The 22638-nt window shown below is 33.2% G+C and overlaps 1 protein-coding gene across 13 annotated transcripts in view; it reads right to left on the bottom strand.

The window, feature by feature from the left end:
* Nucleotides 1–22638, bottom strand: part of LOC126871575 (glutamate receptor ionotropic, NMDA 2B) — a 320578-nt gene that overhangs the window by 18685 nt on the left and 279255 nt on the right. For 10 of the 13 annotated variants that reach the window (XM_050630551.1, XM_050630543.1, XM_050630554.1 and 7 more), the window contains 5 exons: nucleotides 8406–8553; nucleotides 6344–6527; nucleotides 4958–5097; nucleotides 3709–3821; nucleotides 1606–1890 (listed from right to left, as the gene is read on the bottom strand). In XM_050630551.1, coding sequence (XP_050486508.1) covers nucleotides 1606–1890; nucleotides 3709–3821; nucleotides 4958–5097; nucleotides 6344–6527; nucleotides 8406–8553 — 870 coding nt within the window. The remainder of the gene's footprint in view (nucleotides 1–1605; nucleotides 1891–3708; nucleotides 3822–4957; nucleotides 5098–6343; nucleotides 6528–8405; nucleotides 8554–22638) is intronic. The other 3 variants (XM_050630574.1, XM_050630591.1, XM_050630632.1) reach the window with 1 other exon arrangement.

Raw genomic sequence — 22638 nt, 5'->3', positions numbered from 1 at the left:
AAACGTTGATATCGACACCGAACGATTTAGGTTAGTTATAAATTTCAATATACTTTGATAATCGAAACAAGGAAAGTTCTTTACAAAAGATTGATTATCTTGGATCGAGCAGATAGTGATTGAACAGGGAGGAAATTTCTATGATAACCAGGTTACTTAAGAAACTTTACATTGTTTGGCGAGTAGATAATAAGGAAATAAACGGAATTCTTGTACAAACTCTGAGAAAGTTAACCGAGACCCTCAAATAACAATGAAATTTAAAGCAATGTTCACGTCCAACGCCCAACGTATCATCCAATATTGTAAATTCGTTTAATCTAAATTTTACTAAAAAGTGAACTCTCCGCGTAACATTCTAAATTTAGCTAAAAGCTCATCCTATGACCTTCCGTTAGAAAAATCCCCCTCTTTTACATCTGCGCCATAATTTACATCGAACACTCCACCTTTTGCTTCCCAAAGCTGCCAACGCCATTTACAGACCAGCAAAGTGGCAAGGTGGGAACTAGTTCACAGAGATTAAACAAGCAACTTCGCTCAGAAGCTTCGATAACGAACCACGTATATATAATGCGTGCACATTTAGCGCGATTAAGGGATCAAGTTCTAATTTGAGGACCAGCGAATTCAACAAACTAATACGTTATGAGGTGTCGTGTCTGTCCTTGGTTATTTTTTTTTTTTTTTTTTATGTGAACTAGAGACTGGTATGCTTTCCGGTCTCCGTAAATTTTCTTCTACAAACATAAATACACGATGAACGTACTAAGAAGTGTATTGCAGGTGTATCGTAGGTACTCGAGTGAATCTGACATTTAAAAGTTGAAATCAATTGCATATGCCTTAGCTCGGCTGTGCCATTGGAAACCATTTTTAAAATACTCTTTGAGAATACCGAGTTTACAGCACATTTTCGTTTATCAAGCGTGAAAAGAACTACAAATTTTACAGAAACTAATGATTTTTATAAATATACTGTAGTATCGTGGACGAGGGGCCTAGGGGGTGTCGTGCGAATTGTAAACGAGCGGTTGCTGAGCGCGTGCATGATGGGGCTTAAACAAAAGATATCAGACGAAAGACCATGGGTTGCTAAGAGGCATAAACGAATTAACGGCAGTATGAGTTGAGAAGCCAGAGAGTGCGGATTGCGTTGTCGAGATAGTGTTGTTAGCGTTGTTGAGATTGAAGTTGTGTTGACGAGAGTTGTTAATTAATTATAATACGTTGTTACGATTAGTTCATGTTAAATAACCATTGTTTTCTGTTTAATCCATTTATTATTAATAAACTAATTATTATTATATTTACGATACTACAGTACCTAAGTAGAGAATTGTTTTACCTACTAATTATTAGTAGGTATATATTATATTTTACACATTCTATGCATCTTCGCATCTTGAAATTTCTCATAAATACATAAAAATTGTACTAACAATAAATCTGTTCTATAAATGCACGAAATCTCCGTACTAAAACTTCAAAAATACCCTTTGCGATTGAATTATATGGGAAATTTTATTATAAACTTTGTCGGCGAAGACCTCATGCTTTTTTTATAAATTTCGGGACGAAACAACGTCATTTAATCGGTCTTACCCGCTGATAACCGCCTCGATTCCTTCAGCCACGCTGCTTTTGTTGAATTTCTTCATGTACGCGTGCATCTCCTTGAAATATTTTGCCAAAGTGCTGTCAGTGTGGCTCCAAGGTATGGTACCAAACTTGAACATAGGCTTGTGGGACCATGGCTTGGCCAAACGATGATCGTCAACACCGGTGAACTCGTGAAACTCCTCCCTCGTGATCATGAAGGCGGCCAGGTTGGCAGTGTAAATGGCGAGGAACACCACGGCGAACAGCGCCCACACGTTCGTCATGAATCTGAGTTTACAAGAATGTCGTTAAACGTTGGCGAAGCGACATACATTCGATCGATAATTGCGAAAAGACTTTTAGCTCTGCTACGTCGTTTAACTTGTCTTGGGTTCGATCGCACTCTCAGCTCTCCTAAAAGATCTTTCGATTTTATGCTAAGCGGGTTTTCTTTACTCAATTAGATACTGAATGGTTCGTTTCTTCCCCTTTTTCAAAATTAGAAGCGCTTGTGAAGTAAATCAAAACGCCATTGACGAACTCTTGGAAACTGTAACAGCATAGAAAAAAAAAGCTGACAATCTGAATGAAAAAATTAAATTCCTCGATATCTGAAAAATGTTTGTATCTTTGGACGAATGGAAAAAGGAACGAACAATTTTTTTAATTAGAATTATGAAAAATTTGCATATATCATATCAAAATTTAGTACGATTTTAGAGAAAAAATTAATCGTCCGTTTACTTGTAAGAAGAACCTGCGATAAGTACAAGAAATTAAATTTTTTGTCGAATTAAAATTAAATATCTAGAGAATAGAGAAATTTAGAAAGAATTCGATTGGTATAGGAAGAAAGTTATTAATTACATAAGATTTATTTGTCATCAGAGGTATAGAAATTCGAGGACTCTAAGGTTCCATTCACAGTTGCGTTATCTGTAATTCTAAGTCTTCACTAGTAAGACTTTTATTGGATTTAGTGAATTTTTAGTATTTCAGTGTGCCGTAATTTAACACATAGGCCGATGTTTGCGTCCATTTTACGTAGCTCACATTTTGCTTTGTATTTTACGATAGCATAATTTAGAAGCCTTAGGTTTTACGGTATTAACAGGTAACATCACTCGAGGATTCTATTTGCGAGCTCACCAGATTCGTTTCACTTACTCTACTACATAATATTTTCAACGCTACTACATCGTTTTCCTTCGTTTTGAAAATGCAGCTGGTTCATCGAGTAACATAAAATATTTGGCAGTCAAATTATGAAAGTTTTCGAAAATGGCGCACGCACAGAATAATTCAATGAATAAGACGAAATTAAATCCAACGTGTGCTCGAGAAATAAATGTTCATTTTTCGTGGCGAACACTGTGGTTGAATACAATTTCTTGGCACGGTATATGCCGCTGATATTTCGCCCGAATCTTTATGATTTAAACCATTTCTGCCTGCATCCTCTACACGCCAATTATGGTACTTCGCAACTATCATGTAGCTATGAAACGTCACATTGCCGTGTAAAGTTTAATTGATGTGACTATAGTGTCTTTTTCTTCTATGAACGCGTTTAAATCGATTCTTAATTCTTTTTTGAAGTCTCTCTTAGCTTTCAACTTTTCTGAATTACAACGAATCAGTTTTCAAATTCCTATATCATTTAATTCTCTACAGATTTAACGTACAGAATGATTAAAACAGAGGATGCGATTTTAAGAGTTTCAATTATGTGGTTAATTAATTTTAAATTATTATATACGTTCAAATTATTAAAGATCAGAGATAATAAATTCGACTTTAAATACTTCGATCGCATACTCTACTAAGAATCTTCGAGCTTTAATTAGTCGCACATTATTCTCGAGATACAAAGAGGGAGAAGAGAAAACAGAGAAGACGAAATAAAGACGGTTCATGTAAATTCGTCGATGATATGCGCGTTTGTCGAACGTCCTTGTGATCCCTTTGATCCTTCTCTTCATCCCTTTTTCGATGCAGAGAAAACATGTTAATAGATTTTGTGAGTTCTCTCTTTCTACCGTGCTTTTCGGGGAATATGATTTACGTGCGAGGATTCTAATTGTCGATAGAAATTGTTTTACCGACCTGGCTGTGAATCCCCTGGGAGAATCAATATGGACGGCTGCCTGAAATAATACGGCCCAGACCAGCCAGTACGTCCGACAGAAGGAGAACCGATGATTGGGCGATGGATTCTTCTGCAACCAGCATAAATCAGCCGCGTTCGAACTCGTTTCGTATCGTTTGTACAACCAATACAGCGACAACGTTGCAATAATAAGAAAATGTTCTAATCTACGGTGTAGGATTGGTCTGCGTTAGATTTTAGACAAAATCGTGCAAGAATTCAGTGAGAAGGTTAAACAAAAGCGAGTGATAGGAAGATATTGTGTTAAAATGCATTGCGAATATTTGTGAAGATATCCGATAGATAGATGTCGTGTTCGATGCTAGAAAATTAATGAAAGTTGCGGATGGATCGCTAGATCTTAGAAGTAGCATTCAACGTTGTGCCAGTGAAATGATCTATAATATTTATGTTTCATATTTCTTCATGCAATTTGTTTGATTAATATCTTAAAGATACTTAATTTTATTAAATAACAATACGACGTGGAGAAAACATGAATTAATTTTGAAGATTTTATGGAAACGTAATTAGAAATGAATTCTAAGGACTGGAAATAATTTCTGATAACGAGAAAGAAAAGGCGAGAAGCTTAAAATTTTTAAGAAAAGATGGATAGATATAACGTGATTCAGCTTTGAAAATTATGGAGAAACAGTTCTATTAACTATTAAAATATTATTAAAAATAGTTCACAGCAGAAAGATATAGGAAACTTTAAATCTCTGTGAAAGAGATTAAAGAAAATATAAATCACCCTTGATAATTACATAGAATCAAATTTAGCAATGAATCTTAGGAAGTAGAAATAATTCAAAAAATAATTCACAAAATACAAAGTGTCCTTCTTTATTTCTCTTCGCTAAATAAAAATTGTATTCTCTTATTGCTGACAAAATATTTCCAATTACGCTCGTAAATGTCAAATGATATGGACGCTTTAAATTGTAGATTTTATTGACAAGCAAAATGAGACAAAGATGTTTTCCGAATAAAGAAAAAGGGGAAACTGCGTGGTATTTGTATCATCAGGAAAGTACGTGGGAAGATTGTTCTCCCACGATCAATCTCTTTTTCTTGTGTCACAGGGATGGAGTGTCGTTAAGATTAATGGTATTGTCCGGTATAGTAATTTGCTCTATAAGGATTTCGTGCTCTGAAGGCGAGAAAACATACATAGCTAATAAGAAGCGAAATTAATAGTACCAGTTTCTGCGCAGCGTCTGAAGGGTTTACCTTCATGTTGAAACCGGATGGTGACAACCATTCGAATAGCAGTATCATAATCGTGGCCGCGTGTATGGCGACGATGCCGACTAACATCCAAGAGGCGGTGTCGAATGGTTCTGAAAACCATAATAAATAATATAATTATAATAATAATAAAATTGTTTCGTATTACGTGGAATGTATCGATCATATTTATTCTATGTGTAAGATCATATTTTGTATTAATGTGTGTATTAGTGCACGTCCAATAGACTTTGGAATTTCTTATTTGCTAAAAATGAAAAGTATTGTTACTTTGATAGGGAAACACACTTTGCTAATTAAAAACATTTGTGGCAATTACTTTATAAAATATGTATATTTATATTAAATACTAGGATATATTAAGCTATGCTAAATATTATGTTAAATGTTCTATTAAATATGTATATTTATAAGAAGCCATAGAAGGATCGATTAAAAATTAAAATACATTTCTTGTTCTGTTGAATAAAACGAGATCGAGTAATATAACAGGTACGCGTTTTAAATGATTTCGAAGAATATATAGTATAATAGTGTTACTTATGTTAACTATATCGAATAAATTTAATAAAGGAGAGATTGACAGAGTTTTAAATAATTCGCGAGATTCAGTTTTATCGCATTTAAATAAACTGAGAACGATAAATAAAACCATTGATGTCATATGTGTATATGTTGAATTTTATGTAAATTATAGAATCGTAGAACATACGAGTTAATAAGACTGAATGAAAAAATATTTTCTCTTCCAATCATTAACAAATTGGTTGTTAAGTAATTTGATTGAAATTTGGAAAGATCTGTTAATCCTGTTTCGCAGAACAATACTATTGTAAATATCTTTGAGAACCACCCTCTTCTGAGTGAGTAACGTAGTTATTTCCTAAAATTGATCGACCTTTACTGCTGTTTATCTAGAATTTACCCTCTTTTCCTCAATAGCATCTGTACTAAACTTCCGAAATTTTAGAACAGGATGTTTCGCGATGATCGTAAAACATTCGAAGCAATTTTATTGAAAGCTCTGACTGAAAAACGTAATTCAATCATAGTTACAATGAAACTTTGCTTTTGATAATTCCATGAATATTTTTTATTTATTTATAATATATTTTATATCATTTATATTTACATATTAGATGTTATTTCTTGCAGGAAACATTCAATCGTATTTGTGTAAAATTCAATGTGTTTACAATAATATACGATTAATTACTAGTATAAAAAATTAATTATCTATCATTTTTCTATGTTAATTTTTGATACATATTATTTAGGATCCTAGGAGATTTCTTTATGAACTATTTAACGTTTAATGAGATCTTTATGGCCACTTACCAAGAAAGGCAGTGGGAGATATTATACCAGTCCTCTTAGCCACAACAATGGCGATACCAGTCTCCATGTACGGTACCGTGAAATCAACCACGGCTTCTCTTTCAGAATTAATCATCAAAGATGTCATTACCATGTCCGTTTTCCGATTCACCAGATCAGCTATCAAACCGTTCCATTTTCCATTCTACGAACAGAACAACGGACATTAAACTTCGTGTAATTGCAAATTATAAATTCCATCGCATAATTTTAATATTCCAGCAGAAACTATCGCACTGTAAGAAAATTCCATTAACAATTTGACGCCATAATATACCAATTGACGTCGCAACTTAAAACTCATCTATGGAAAACGTTAGTTGACGTTCTAATGTAATATATATGTATACAGAAAAGTTCCACAAATGTAATATTCTAGACTGTATATTCTTTTTTTATTTATTTAATTTGTACTTTACAATCTGTCCAGCTGGACATTTGGTAAATTTTTCTAACTAGACTATATATAGCATTATATACATAACAATGAAACTGTTAGTGAATAAAATATGAAATATCAAAGGAATAAAATGTATGAAGAGTTGCACAATGCAGAGGACAGAACAAGCTTTTGCGCATACACGTTGCAAAGAAAATATCCAAATCCTCAAAATGTACGCAATTATTTTAAATCTATAAAATCAAATATAGAACGTATAAAGTTGATAAAAAAAATAACGTATCAAATCTCGAAGAAACATTACGAATTGACCGTTTTGATCATTTCGATAGGTCTAGTGTTATAATCATTTTGTAATTAGTGAAAAGGCTTTGTCGATAAAATGTCGATAAATAGCGGTTATAAATATGCACGAAGGTTACATTTTTGAAGTATGTTTCGCCTAGGACCCATAATTATCCGCACGCAAACGCAGTCATATTTAAATAAACACAATGAAAGAGCCATGCTAACTCGAGGACACTTTGTCCTCGATACATCTCAATTGTTTCGTGCCCGTTGCAGATTCTGGATTAATGAACAGAGTTGGAATTACGCGCGAAATTAATCTATACAGTCGTTCCATCGATACTGTCGTCAAGTATTAAATCCTGAACGCTCGGATTAAACGAGATCCGCTGTGTTAACCCGATCCAACTTTAAAGACGTTCCACTTACTACTTCCACGATCATTGAAACTAATTCCTTGCTATTCATTGGGATTAAGATTTCATAATTGACTGATAGACACTGATCTATTAAATCTTATCTGGATCTTCGACAAAAGCACTTTTCATTAGAAAATTAATTTCCTAATCGAACGAACAAAGATCTAAAGCGGAATGTCGCGCTGGGGCTAATCGAACGTTCCTTTCGTCCTTGAAAGCTGTTAAGTTGAAAAATGTTAAATGTACATTTCATGTCGTGTATATTTTGAATATCGCTTGTATGGTACGTGTATTTTTGTAAAATTTGTAAATTAACCGAGTCACGAGTGGACTGTGGTAGGTTATATATAGGTTTTAGGGATATTGGAACACGTACACAAATATTTGGAACGTATACGAGTTATATGAAAGTTGTTGTATAAATAAAACAAATATCAAACTTTATTAAAGTGGAATAAAACGATATTTAATTGTGAAGTAAAAAATTGGTTTTCTCACCGTCCATATTTCTAATCGTTTTGATTAAATCCAGTTTATTACGAAACAGTAAGTCTATTATTTTACTTAACTATTAACGTTCTATGCAATCTTAGAAAATATTCTATTTGTATTTCAATTTCTTATATCTTCAGTAGAATATCTGTAAATAATTTACAGTTTTCACGCTCGCAAGAATCTATTTATAATTAATAATTTTCCATAAATATATATATATATATATATATATATATATATATATATATATATATATATATATATATATCTATACACTCATATTATTTTATATTTTCTATCTCCTCTGTATCTAAAAATATCTTTTACGCTTTTTCATATATCCTATAAGTATCGCGAGGATTCATTTTATCGGAAATGCTCAATAATAATTGTTAGCTGGATAAAATTCGTTATAACCAACCTCTAGCGTGCCCCATTTCCCATCTTCGACTCTAACAAGCTCATAAGTGAAGCCGATTTCCTCGGAGAACTTTTGAAGCAGGTCGATGCAGAATCCGCTGCAGCACTGATAAAAGCTCTCATTCTTCTGTGCCGCTTGAACGTCCATCCTGAAAAACGGCGTACACCAGTAACATCGTCGTTCACTTGCTCGCAGCCATGTTTTATTTCTCTACCCTTCCATGGACGTTGGAACGATCGTTCTTCGATCATCCCTATGATAAAATACTTTGTCCAGAATCTTGAGATAGAACGACAAAGAGGAGATCAGTTTTTCGTATTAGGTTGTCGTGATTAATGGATGGAATAACTTACGTTGTAATTATTTTCTGACAGTTCGTTTTTCGTTCGCAAGACGACGAAAGATTCTATTGATCAGAGCGATTTAAACGAAAGATATTTATTTTAAAAGATAGCGAGAAAAAGAGAGAGCAAGAGAAACTGGATACTATAGTTTCTTTTAGATTCTTAGATTCTTCTTATGGAGTTTCTTGTGATATTATAAAATGTAAAATATAGCTATATTAAATTTGTAGTTACACGGAATGTGTCGTAACTAATGGAGGTCATTTTAATGATAAATACCAGATATAAAAATGATAGAAATAGAAATCATATAGAGTTTTGTTCTGTTCGATATCTTCTTCGAGGTACAGCGCCGCTGTAATGTGTAGTTTACATGTATAGGTATTATTGAAAAAAGATAATATTTGATTTAAACGTAAGCTGCAGCTATCATATTAAACATTCCAAGCATTTTTCCAATACCATTAACAAAGAGTTTAATAGAACTGTTTCGTATTGTTATTAAGAATAACAATACGAATAACAATACAATAAGAATATGCTTGCATACGTATATACATAGGATTACAAGTAAAATGAATGTATTTCGGTATTTTTGTATCTTTCCATTGTTTACCTATTAGTAAAATAATCAAAGAAGAACTTTTGCGCTAACGATCGAGGAATTAAATTTGGGAAACAGGTTAAACGAAGATTCGGCTAATAATTCCAAATTCGAGAAAATCGAGTATGAGAATAAGGGAAGACGTTAATGTAGCGTAAGATGACTTTACAGAAGTTTCATAATGTTCCTGAAATTTCTCAATCTCTGTTTATACCACGAAACAACCGGATTAACGTCGCTTCTGGCTAAGTCGTGCAATCTGGCTGAATACGAGTCGGATGGTTTACCCTGGTCACATCTGCACGTGACAAACCCGATGCTCTTCGTGCATTGTTTCCGCAGCTGGTGAATAACACTCGTTTTACGTGTTCTATGGAATACGCATTGTTTGGCCAATCGACTGCAAGCTGTACCTATATTTTAGGCGGCAGCATTCGGAAAACAATTATCGAATCTCTGGTACGAAATACGGAGAAATTAGAACTAACTTACAGTGGAAAGAACAAAGCGAACAGTACAGAATAGTCTGAATTTTTCTATTTCTCTTCTCGCTTGTATTATCTTTACAAATGTTCCTTAAATTACCAAAACAAAAATACAATTTTTTTTTTTGGAAATAAAACCTCTAGTTTCATTTTTTACGAAAAAAAAATATCCTATCTATGTTTTCGAAAGATCGGAAGAAGAATGATCGGTTATAGAACGTTCTATTAAAAATTGAGAAACGAATATTTTCCATATTCTTAATTAAGTTAGTTACGAAATCAAACAATAGATTTAAGAGACCACGTTTTCACCAATATTCCTGAAACATTGCGCGATGACTAAACTTCCTCGCTCTTACAGACGATTAACCCGATCACGGTAGCAATCATTATTGGCTGTCTATCATTTCAAGTTTTCCTCACAAAACGAACGTCAATATCGCGTCCATCAAAATTTCCAATTTACGAACGTCATTTAAACGTCCGATAGAAAATCTCAATAGCCAGTAGCTAACGTGTGAAACAGGGACGCATCGATCGTTAGGCGATGGTCGTTAATCGTAAGACGTCCTTGGGACGTGAATATATCTTAATCGCGTCGGCATAATGGTCGTAATTGTCGAATAAATTTGCCAGCAAATGGGCATTAATGATAGACGCGTTAGACAAACGAAGAAGCAACGCATGCCTCCGGGAGTATTATGCAGGAATTTAACCGGACTGACGAGGGTACAGCTTGTAGGATGCTGCAATAACTGGGACTGAACATAGTTTGCCCTTGTGTCAACCAGTCTGAACGGAGATCCGTGACTCGTGTTTTGCGAGACGCGTAAACAAGTAATATTAGGCATATACGCACAAAGTGTACAATATCAGCATTGTAATGGCATCTGGGGGTTTGTTTTTGTTATTAAATGATTAGAGTCGCTATGAATCGTTTACTTGCACGTAACAGAGACTTTTTAAGTCCATTGGATTATCGAGAGAAGTTTATTAAACTCTTCAAGTACACGATGTGTATAATACACCATAATAGTATTCGGGTTGGTCTTTGTTATTAAATAATTAGAATTGTTATGAACAGTTTGCTTACGTATAGTGCAGCTTCTTCGATGTAACGATTTGTCAGAAAGAATTTCTGAAATTTATCGAGGCAAGTGTACTTTGTACAGTTTATTAAGATAAATATTTCGTGGGATATAAAACTGAGAAGTGGCGATGTTCTTTCATCGTTGTGTCATACTTCCGAGTACCTTTACATGATGAAATTTAGTCAGCAAGAAGATTGTAGAAGTATCTTACTTTGAACGTTGCGCAATAAAAACAGCATATCAAATAGCGAAGAACTTGCGACGATATTATTTTATGAAAATCTAAGGGGAATATCGTGTATCCAAAGAACTTTTCGAACCAATCTTGTCCCGTGTGATATTCTCAATTTCGAGCATCCAATATCATGTTATGGAAGATACTGAAATCGAATATCCTGACAGATATAATTAATTATTACTTTCATGCAACACTGGAACTGATTCACGTAAGACACGGCAAGATTGTATAAATTTTGTTTCGAAGCATTCAAGAGAAGAGATAATTAGGCAATAAAGTAAAACAATAGTGGAAATGATATTAGATTTAACAAAAATAACGCGATCGTTCAAATTTTCGTATAATAATTCTTAGCTTTAAAACCAATATCGGTGACGTTAAGACATTAGTAAAAAGCTGTAGAATTAAATAGTCCCATTTTACTCGTTTCAGTCTTTGCATTTTAATCATTTAACCTTTTTACAGTTAATGAGATTAGAAATATCTTGAATAGCGAGAGTACAAGAGCCATACTGGACATACCAATTGTTCCAGTTTATTTTATCAATTAAGTTCCTTGATGATATAATATTCACCTCGATTAACATGGTTTCCCTGCACGAACGAATAACTGCGGTAAATTTCGACAGCAAAGTCAGCAGACCCAGCACTATTGCTATTCTCTATGGCCATTCTTACGATAATAACCTTGCGTTTATTTTACATTTTCGTGATGCATGTACCTATGTATATCTACTAACTAAGGATGAGAACTACCATAGAAACATCTACTTCCTCCGAACTACAAGATATCCAGTAACGTTCGGCTATATCTCGCGACTTTCTTGGCCCATTGGTCGTAAAATCTTACGTAACGCAAATGTATATCGACGCGTGTACGTTAGGCGTACTGACAGCAGTTAAAGCCTGGTAGAAGTGGAAGTTTATACGTAAACGTCCATACGTCGAATCCCTTATGCACCAGCCCGTGTAGCTTCGTTCGCGCCCTTAAAAGTTTATGGCATTCTTAAAGGGTTGTTAAACTTTCGACGACGTTCGAAGTGAATTGGTACCTTTCGAAAACGCAGTCAGCTACGTGCTGTCGTTAGAACCACTAGAAAATGATAGATTTTTACTGTTCATGACCGCGTACTTAACCCCTTAACCTACGATTTACGTTCGAGAATTTTGGGCCGATAACGTAAACAAGCTATTATACAGGGTGGTTGGTAACTGGTGGTACAAGCGGAAAGGAGGTGATTCTACGCGAAAAAAGAAGTCGAAAATATAGAATAAAAATTTGTCGTTCGAGGCTTTGTTTTCGAGAAAATCGACTTTGAATTTTCGCTCGGTACGCGTGCACTTTATCGCGTCTCGTTATAACGGATCTCACTGTAGATTGTTGTCTCGATTAATGGGTTAATTCGATTAATGGGTCGTTAAGGGGTTAATTCTTACGGGCAACGCGTTCTTTTGAGATTTGCAAGTCACAGTTTATAGAAGGTGAATTCTGTGGAGCGTTACAAATAGTTGTGTCCGAAGGGTAACGTAATGCGAAAATATGATGGAACTTTTATAATTACGAAGGGGCTATTGTTAATAGTAAATGAAATAAATGTAAATAATGATAGATTTGGAATTTTTTACATCACTTTTCTTTGTGTTTCTAACGAAAGATTTATTTTTTATTTTGTAAATATTTGTTTACGAAAAATATACTATTTCTGATACATGAGACATCATTGAATGAAATAAATTTAGAATTTTCAAGGTCATCTTCATTTTTCGAATGCAATGTTTTGTACCTTACGTATGTATCACATACTTGTGGTGATAAATTAACGAATTAATGGAAGCGAATATAATTATGTTTTCTTTTAATAATATATAATTAACAAATATATGTTCAATAAAATTATATCAATTTGTTACAAAACAATAACAGAACATTGGTAAACCAATAAATGACTCGCAATTTACACGATAGCCTGATTCGTTTTTCTTCGTTAACATATCAAACACATGTTTAATTACTCTCACTTTAATCGAGTAGCGTATTAAAGTCAATATTTGTGATATATATTTTACGTATACTGGGCAAATTCTATTAGAAAGTTCTACTAAAGGATATTTAATTAATAGCATGTTTGAAGGTCGCGCTACACTTCTTACAGTATCTCATTCATCTTCAGTTGAAACCTAATAGAACTTGATTTGAAAACCTATAATTTGCTCGTATTTAAAAATATGAATTTCATAGATAAATAACGTGCTCTATATAGAAGCTTCCTGTCTTCTATTCATCTAATATACCAATCTCTAATTTCTAAAAATATGCAATACACTTCTAAACAGTATAGAATATTGGAAAAGTCTAAAATGCGTTAAAAAGACAACGTATTGCCCACGTATTCGACTGTTTATTTTTAACTGTAAAGAGATGTTAAGATGAATCTCCGACGAAAAGTTCTCGGCATAAGCACCGTATCAACTGGTAAATTTTTCTATTCACTCGAGCTCGTTCGCGTTAAAGAGCCACGTTAAAGAAGTTTAAAGTTTTTAAATGGAAATTTTATTGCTGGAATGTTCCGAAAATGCGATTCAGATTCATCAAGTTGAACCTCCCACATAGTTCTCAGCCTGATGAATAGAACGGAAGAAGTCGAAGAAATGCTAAAACGTCGTTCGAGTTTGAAGTTCTCTCCGAGCCCAAGTTCCGGTAAAAATGGAAGAACAGCATGAAATAAATTACAGAGAGGCAAAATTTCACCTTCGAATTATTTTCTCTTTTTTTCTTTTTTTTTTTTTTTTTTTTTGATGGTCTGGTGAAACTTCTATAGCGAAAAGCGTAATCCACTTAACACGAATTTAATCTTATCTAAAGTGGCAATCACAGAGCGTTAAACGTAATTTCTGTTCTTTCCTTTCTTTTAGAGTTTGAAAGGTTGATAATAATACGATTCTCGCATTCTCAGCTATTTTTCTTCTTTTTAACTCTATATTCGACTACTCGTTTTGGCACACCCTTCGTTTTAACCGCGCCACATAGAAGAAGCAATTATCTTTCCTTTTTTGTTGGCATTCTGCCATATCCTTTCCACTTGAGAGACAAAGAGATTCTATCATCATTGTACGTTTTACCAGGGAGCTATCTGGCCTACTAAGCTCTTTCTAATACTCCCTGCCATAATGTTTTACGAGGAATTGTGAACTAAATGAATCATCTTTTCAAAGTAGCTAGTAAGTCGTTTAGATGAAATAAAAATTCTGAATACAAGTTTTGTGTAATATACTGTTTCTAGTGTTTACTAGAATTCTAGGTAAAAGCATAACAACATTACTATAATCACGTTATTCTTATTGTAATTGTGTCATTCCTTAGATTTTTTACTAGCAGGACTAGTTAAGTCTAAATGATCCTTAAATGAATTTACAAAGAATACTACTTCCATTAATTGGTATAATCGTTAGTCATTTTTTGACCTTGTAAAAGTATGGACGATTTTCTCTGTTGAATATAATAGCAGAGGTTAGTTTTCACTATTTTCTTTATATGTATTAATTTTCGCTATTTTCAGTATGCGAGAAAAATATTGTACACTTAAGAAACTCGAGTGGAAATTCTGGCACATCAAATATCGAATCACGTTAAAAGAAATTATAGTATTCCTCAAGGAATAAAAAATGTATTAGGAAGTTGTTACGATATTAGAATTTTGTTATATTTTAAGAACTTTAATATATCAAACATCGAGAAGGATATAACGATAATTGTGTTCATTTCTAATAACGTAACAAAACACAGGAGTTTAAAGTTAATGAAATTTAATCTCCTTTTATATTTAACTGAAAAGTAGCTGAAGTCGCAAAAAGATCTCAGTATCGTCTGAAATTCTACATAACTCTGTTAAAGTCTTGATGGACTTGGCGGAACTTAAAATCTGGTTACGCGCCTGAAACGTGACCCGACATCCTGGATTGACATCGATGAAGTTCGTTCGAATTAACCAGGAATCAGAAGAACTTTGACAGACGCCTTTCGAACTATTGAAACCCTAGGAATCCATGATGCGTGTGATCGAAACAGCAACATAGTTGTCCAATAAAAACTAACCACCGGAACAGGCACAACTTTAGTGTTTCAAACAACATTCAGGGTACAATTAGCCTAATTTACTTTAGAAAACATCTGTAACCTGTTTAGAAGTAGAAAAGTTTCAAGATTCAGCGTGAGTTAGTAAAAGTACAATTCTAAGATATTCTCGAAGGTTCAATCAAAATTACGAAAACACGATTTAAGAAAATTTAGATTATTGGAAATTAGTAACATTATCGAGCAATTTAAAAAATAGAATCACTTCTAATGCGTGTTAAAAAATTAGATAGAATTACAAAAATGTGCAAAATGTCTTAATCTAATATTCTACATAATTGATCTTATAATAGCTATCAAATATACTTTAAAAAAACGTTAGGTGATTAATTTTTTGCAATATTAGAAAGAAAATAGCGAAGAATGCGAAATTGATTTATTAAAAACTTATCACATCTATGCAAGAATTGTTATTCTCCAGATATGGATTTAATGGCCCATAAAAATTGAAATTAAGACAGAGTTCTTAAAGTGTGAGCCTGCTTCTCCGACTTGTTTGAAGATTTAGAAATACTTGGACAGATTTAGCGGATTTGTAGAAGTCCAATATCTTGAGAAATCGGATAATGTTTGATGGTGCTTAGGAATATCTACTTAGAATCTAAGAGGATTTAATAGGATTTAGCTGATACCATGAGCTCACCTGAGCTCAATAAACCTCGGTATTATTTAGGTAAACTTGACTCAACGTTTAACAACTATCCTATTTCGATCATGTTGAATTAGTAGTTAATAGTTATGAACCATATACCGTAACATCCTTCGATTAGAATAATATACGCATCTGAAGGTTTCTTTTCCCCAATTTTTCTAATAATTATTTTTAAATAACTATGCTACAATATGTGTAATCGTTACTAGAGTATCCTATTTTGTAAATAAATTAGCATTTGATAACGAGACTCACAATGCACAAGCGAATTCATTTAATATCAACTAAGATTTCGTAATACACGTACTAAATTGTTCCTGGTTTAAAGTTCGTAATTTCATTTACAATACAACGAGAAAATTTACTTTTGGAAATAAAGTCATACATTTTTTCAGAGTACTGAACAACAGCGCTTTTCGCTCGTTGTTCTCGTTGATGAAGATATAGGAGGTGCCGTGTGTCGCAAATTACGGGGGATGCTTGAAATTAGGAAAAGTAGATGGGAGTTTCGAAATTGGAAGTTGAAGGTAGCGTGTTCGTTGACTGTATAATTCAATGGGCAGTGGTAAACCGCAAAATTGTATATGAAATTGTTAGCAGATGGAAATTCAGTGGGTGGAAGTAACTTTAAGCCATTGCAACATCCTATTACGATATTTGCATAAAATAGGATCCACTGAAAAAGAAGTTCCTTTCATCTTCCTTAAACATTTATTATATAAATTGCTAGAAGTGTCGCAGTTAATATTTGGACATCTAAATTAATATAATATATAATTATTAATAAATTATAATATATCATAATATCTATTCCATATAAAATAGTGTTTACTGCGAAGGATCACCTTTGTCCTTCTTTCATTTTTTTTGAATAATTCTAACTTCAAACGATACGAGAAAGTTTCTCTGTATCATAATCTATATCACTGCCCGAATTTTCACTAATTTTGTTTCAACGTTCCAACAGCAATTAGATTAATTAAATTCAATGCAACGCTACAGGATCGGAGCTGCAAACATATATACGTGTGACTGCATTATTTTATGAAATATTGACCTGATACCATACGAGCGTATTTATTGATAACGAGGGACGAAGTTAATCCTGAAATTACTAGGTTTTGTTGCGTTCTAATATTCGTATATCAAGCTGAACATTCATAGCGGTCAGTATTAAAATAGGTGATTTATGCAAGAATAAATCGTCCCACAGTGTCCATGATCATCGTTGTTTCTCGAAAATTTGAATCTCTATCGAACCACGTTCGAGTAAAAGGCGGAGGATAGAATAGCAGATAAAATTACCGACAAAATAGATCATTTTATAAATCCACTTAATAAAACGATTTATTCGTAAGAATCTTCTTCGACAGAATACGTACGTCGTAAAATGTTATCGTAAAATTATACTGCCGGTTCAAATACATTTGCCGAGTAAAATATCCCATGGGCTGGGTCAAGTTAAAGAGAAAAAAAAGAGAATCAGTGGGAATAAAAAGGGAAAGCGCACGCTGGAGATAGAAAGATCTTCATCTCATATGCGTCCTCAGGAATAACCACTGCTCAATGTATTTGATGTGAATCTCACGTAGAAGAAAAGTAAAGGAAAAGCTGGATTTATGCTTGGAATGTGAAAATCGCATTAAGTACACCCGATCGGTTTTGCTCGACATGAAATCATGACAAGAGATGATCGAGCCATTTAGAATACCGTAGATTTTAAGCGTACTAGATTCAAATTCTATGGCTAATGCGTAATGACATAATATAGAGTTAAGTAAGTAGACTGCAGATTTTTATGTATTCACTGAAAATCAGAGGTGCAAAAGTATACAGGGTGTATACAATATGCAGGAAGACATAAAATATACGACATATTTTTATTGTAATTAATGGCAGAAATAAATTTCTGCGTGAGTTTCAAATATCTGTTTATTTGTTTTCATACAAATTTAAATTTGTATAAATATCCCCGATCTAATAACAGATAAGCTGCAGATTTTTCTGCATTTACGACAAATTAAAAGATATAAAAAATGCACAGAATGCATTATGTAGGCTATATGCAGCAATATAGTATAAAATATTCAAAGTACTCTACATCTGATACAATATTTAATAGATAAAACACTTGTCCATGTAAGTTTCATTTTTGAAATTATAATACGTATAATAATAATACGTATAATATAATATTTCTTGAGATTTTTAAATTATTGTCGTATTACATAACATGTTTCGTTATCATTGCATTACACGAGTCTGATACATTGAAGAGATTGTAAGTTTCCATGCCATTTCGTATGATTCGATATTGAATCAAAACTGGCTTCAAAATGGGCTGTACAGTGTTCAAGAAGGGGAAACAGTACATAAACCGGAACAGGAAGTGACCTGCTCCTGTTATATCCACAAAACTGATTCGTGGTCGATCAAGTGGAATGCAGAGGCAGGATGTGGCTGGAGGAAACTATAAAGGATCCCTTATGCGTGTACAATGGAAAAGGAATATCGAAGGACGGGTTTCTCAATTCAAAAAGTAATGGCGGGAAGTGTCAGAGATGTATTTAATATACAGAAAGGATTGTTTCAATTTCATTGCAGGTTTGCACTCGTAGCTTAAAAGAAATTTACAAAAGCTCACAAAAATTTGAAAAGAATGTCAGATGTCTAAAGAAATTAAAGCAATTTTTTCGGAAAAACAAAAAAAAGCATTTTACAATCGATTAAAAATTTGTATAGATAATGTGTTTATGTATGTTTAATATTCCAAGATAAACAAAATTAATTTTATCTGAATTTGGATACATTCCATTCTGAAGTATGCTATCATAACATTATTATATAGGCAAAATAATTATATTGTATTATATGATCATGAGATCACTTGTTATCATTACTTAAGTACCATTTTATTGCAGTACTGCTCAATTCAAACATTTGTTTGATATGTACAAGATATGTACACCTTGATTATGAACATTATTTTCTTCGTAACAAGAAGAACCGTGTATCTAAATATATAACATGGTGCACATACGTTAGAGAATTTATAAAATATACTCAGCTCACATGTCATACAAAACCTGCATTTGAACGTAATGTGAGGTACTGTAAACGGATGATTTCTCTTGCATCGAAGCAAACATCAAACAATTTGCTCCATTATGCGTAATTCCCTTTGCCATTCCAAAGAGGATAGGAAGCATCAGAATTTGTGTTAGTAACGAATAATGCCAAACGTAAGCAAATGTTTGATGGAATTAAAATCACAGGTATTATCGGCAGTCGATGCTGCACTATTTGCTGCAATAGTACATACGCTACAATAGATACAGTACTATAAAGATATATCTGAACGAGGCAGACACAGTATGGATATAATTGATAATTCATTCTTGGCTATAATAATTATAGTGATAAAGGGAGGAACGTTACGATACGTATGAGCAATGGAATGTGTAATAGCAAATATTCCTCTATACTACTTATCCATTTACAAAAAGGTCAATATGGAATATACTTTCAATTTTACCACAGAGACAACAATTCTATCCTTAATTAATATAGCAGTACATTCAGATTATATTGTCTTGATTTCCCTTTGAACATTCAATAATGACCTTTGTTTTATTTCTCGTAATCGGTTAGTTTAAAAATAAATTAAAAATAAATATAAGATAGGAAATTTTCTCGGTTATCATTTAATAGGATCATGGTACTTTCTTCGATGGAATTGTAGAAAGCGTAAGTAAAATCTTAATAACAATCCTCGAAATGTATACGTCGAAAGGTGAGCGAACGTATATACTACAAAATCTAATACTCCCTGGAATTTGAATGTTAGCAATTGAAAGTAACAGTTGTGAGTTGGAAGTTCGAATTTGAATTGAAAGTCAATATCTAGAAGTTTCGTGCACACACGGGCTTACACAACTAATAATTAGAAGTTACAAGTTCATTGTTGGAAGTTTAGAGTTGGAATTTGGAAGACGAAAGTCAACGACTGTACATTAAAGCTGAAAATTTACCATCTTAGCGAACGCTCTTCTGAACAATTAGAAGGATGCAAACATCTTTTCTCGTTATACTTCCTCAATGATGTTTGTTTAGTCTGCGTCCACATGCTGACGCGAGGCTTAATTAAGATTCAATGCGTACGCGAGTTTACGCACGCGTTGCTCATTTGCGTACGACGAACGAGTATTGTTTAACGTTCGGTGTAACGTGTCTTCGATTCAATGAAGCAGGATGTTAACCCTCAATTAGATAAATGATTACAACGCAAACGATTTGAGTTATATTATTTGATTTTAGATGATTTAAAAGCTTTAGAGCTTTTTTTTTTATCAGACACTTAATTTTACTAATGGTTTCTATAAAATACACAGTAACAATCAAAATAGAGTAAAATTCTCGAATTAAATAATCAATTTTGTCAAAGATATAATATGTTATTTATAATAGTAAATTACTAGAAAACAACAATAAAGTTACAAACTTGTTTAATGAAGTTTCCACAATATTTGATGAGTTTCTAAATTTCTATTTTACGTAACAAAGGTTTTAGCAAAATCACATTGTAAACGTTCTCTGCCAGAGAAACAAGCTTATGTATCAAGAAAGATCGTTTGTCACTAAATTGTAAGGGAACGTTTGGAGAGTTCCGTCGCTACTTCTCGATCGCTTTCCACTCGGAAAGTTACTGCACATCAGCATAAATTGTATCGGACAGCAACGTCAAAACTGAGGAAGAGTTTTACGTGTCTCTGAAACTTTGTTTTGTCTCTAGCAGCTGGTACCAACAGCCATCGCATCGTAGCCTTCTTATGGCCATCATTGCAAACTACTTTGTCCACTTGCTGCCTCTCTTGTGGCTCTTAAAAGGACGAAACAAAATCGCGTGCCATTAATTGCTTTTTTGGTAACCACCTCGTTATCGAACGCCTGTAACACGCCTAATATCGCTTTATACAATTATTAATTAATTCTGCACGTTTTTCCCTCTTAAATTTAAATATTTTTGTACTTTAGTTGTTAATCTAGACATTTAACACAGAACATTAATGAGCATAGTTTTACACTTGAATTAACATACTTCCATAATTTTGCGGAAATATCGTTATGAAAATCTGGAATTATTCTAATTTCTGTATTTCAGAATTTTGCGTTTCTGCTTCGCAACCGAGATCACTTTTTGCCGTTGAAATAAACAGTGATCACTATGTAATTCACAACTATAGATCTCGTCCTACTATACTGCAAATTTCATAAATATTATGTTTGGTCGATTATGTTCATGTTATAAATATTGTGATAATATTATATATTTTAAATGTAGATATTATATATTTTTAAATATGATGGTATTCAACAAGCGTGTAAAAGCTCTCACTAGTACATGCATAAGTGACAAAAATTACGTTACTATACGCTGTTGGCTTAAGACGTGAAACAATCAGGGATTTGCTGAGTATTAATGATATTATACTTGGATCACTTAACTGAGGACTGAGTGAGAATTTACCTCTAAGACACCGAGCAGAATGTTGAAAATTTGATCGAAGATAAATAAACTCCAGTTAGTATCGGTAGATATTAGCGTCAAGTAAGGCGTTTTGAAGCTTCTATCTTCGAGTAGTTTTCGTAAATCGTTGCCTAGTTAATATCGAACGGCTTCAATTACAAAAGCTTCCTTGTTTGCATTAGAGAAATAAGGTTTGAGCATTTGAATCGTCGAAATAAAGGATCAATGGCATCAAATACTCTGTAGATATTCTTTCCACGATATTCATTTTCATTTATATCATTCATTAACAAATACACTTCTAATTTTCCCTTTCCATTTACTTCGAATGGAAGGATATTCTCCCACTTAGCTAAACTCTGCTCAATTACGTATTTAGAGAGTCAAGGGAAGCTCTTCCTAAAGTTTGTCTCATCCCTTTTCTCAGGTGGCAAGTTCTTCCATTTTGCATAAAACATGCATTAAAGGTTGAATTCTAATTAATTCCTCGCTGGCTGTATGGATCACTTGAATTTATGTGTAGATTAAAAATTTCAGCAATTAAGAATAGTCTATATTAGTCGGTATGATGATCTTTTAGTTTGACGCGATAGGGAATAACATCCAATCAGTAAGAAATGGATTTGATGATTTAAATAATTAGTTTTAATACTTGAAGACTATCATGGGTAAAAATTCACACCTTTTTTTACATTAAAAAATTGATAAAGTTAAATAAGTAGAGTTAGATGTTTTAGCGTTATTCCGTACTAAATGAAAAATAAACAAATTATTGTGCAGCGGTTACAAACAGTAACATTGGAATGGTATTTTTATTGGATGATAATTATGAGATAAAAATGAGATATGTATAATTTTGTGCGCTAGACTAGATTGGTGGCGTAGTAGTGACACACGTACGTGAATATGAATGTATAAAGTATGTGTGTGCGCGTGGAAAACAGACGAATGTAACTATTCCGTTGGCAGTGTGGTATGGAAGATGGTGAGACAAAGAAAGTGCTGAGACGCGTACAAATGTATATCGACGAAGATCCTGGAAAACGTTTGTTAAATAAGTCTAAAACTATTTTAATATGAATTCTAAGTGTAACCTTAGTGTTCCCTTACTTTTATTTCGGTAATTAAGATCCACAATTCTCAACAATAATATGAAAACG

Source organism: Bombus huntii, chromosome 1, assembly GCF_024542735.1.
Source record: "Bombus huntii isolate Logan2020A chromosome 1, iyBomHunt1.1, whole genome shotgun sequence".
In the NCBI taxonomy this organism is placed as follows: domain Eukaryota; kingdom Metazoa; phylum Arthropoda; class Insecta; order Hymenoptera; family Apidae; genus Bombus; species Bombus huntii.
Note: the sequence above shows the minus strand (reverse complement) of the source record. Positions and strands in the feature narration are given on the sequence as shown.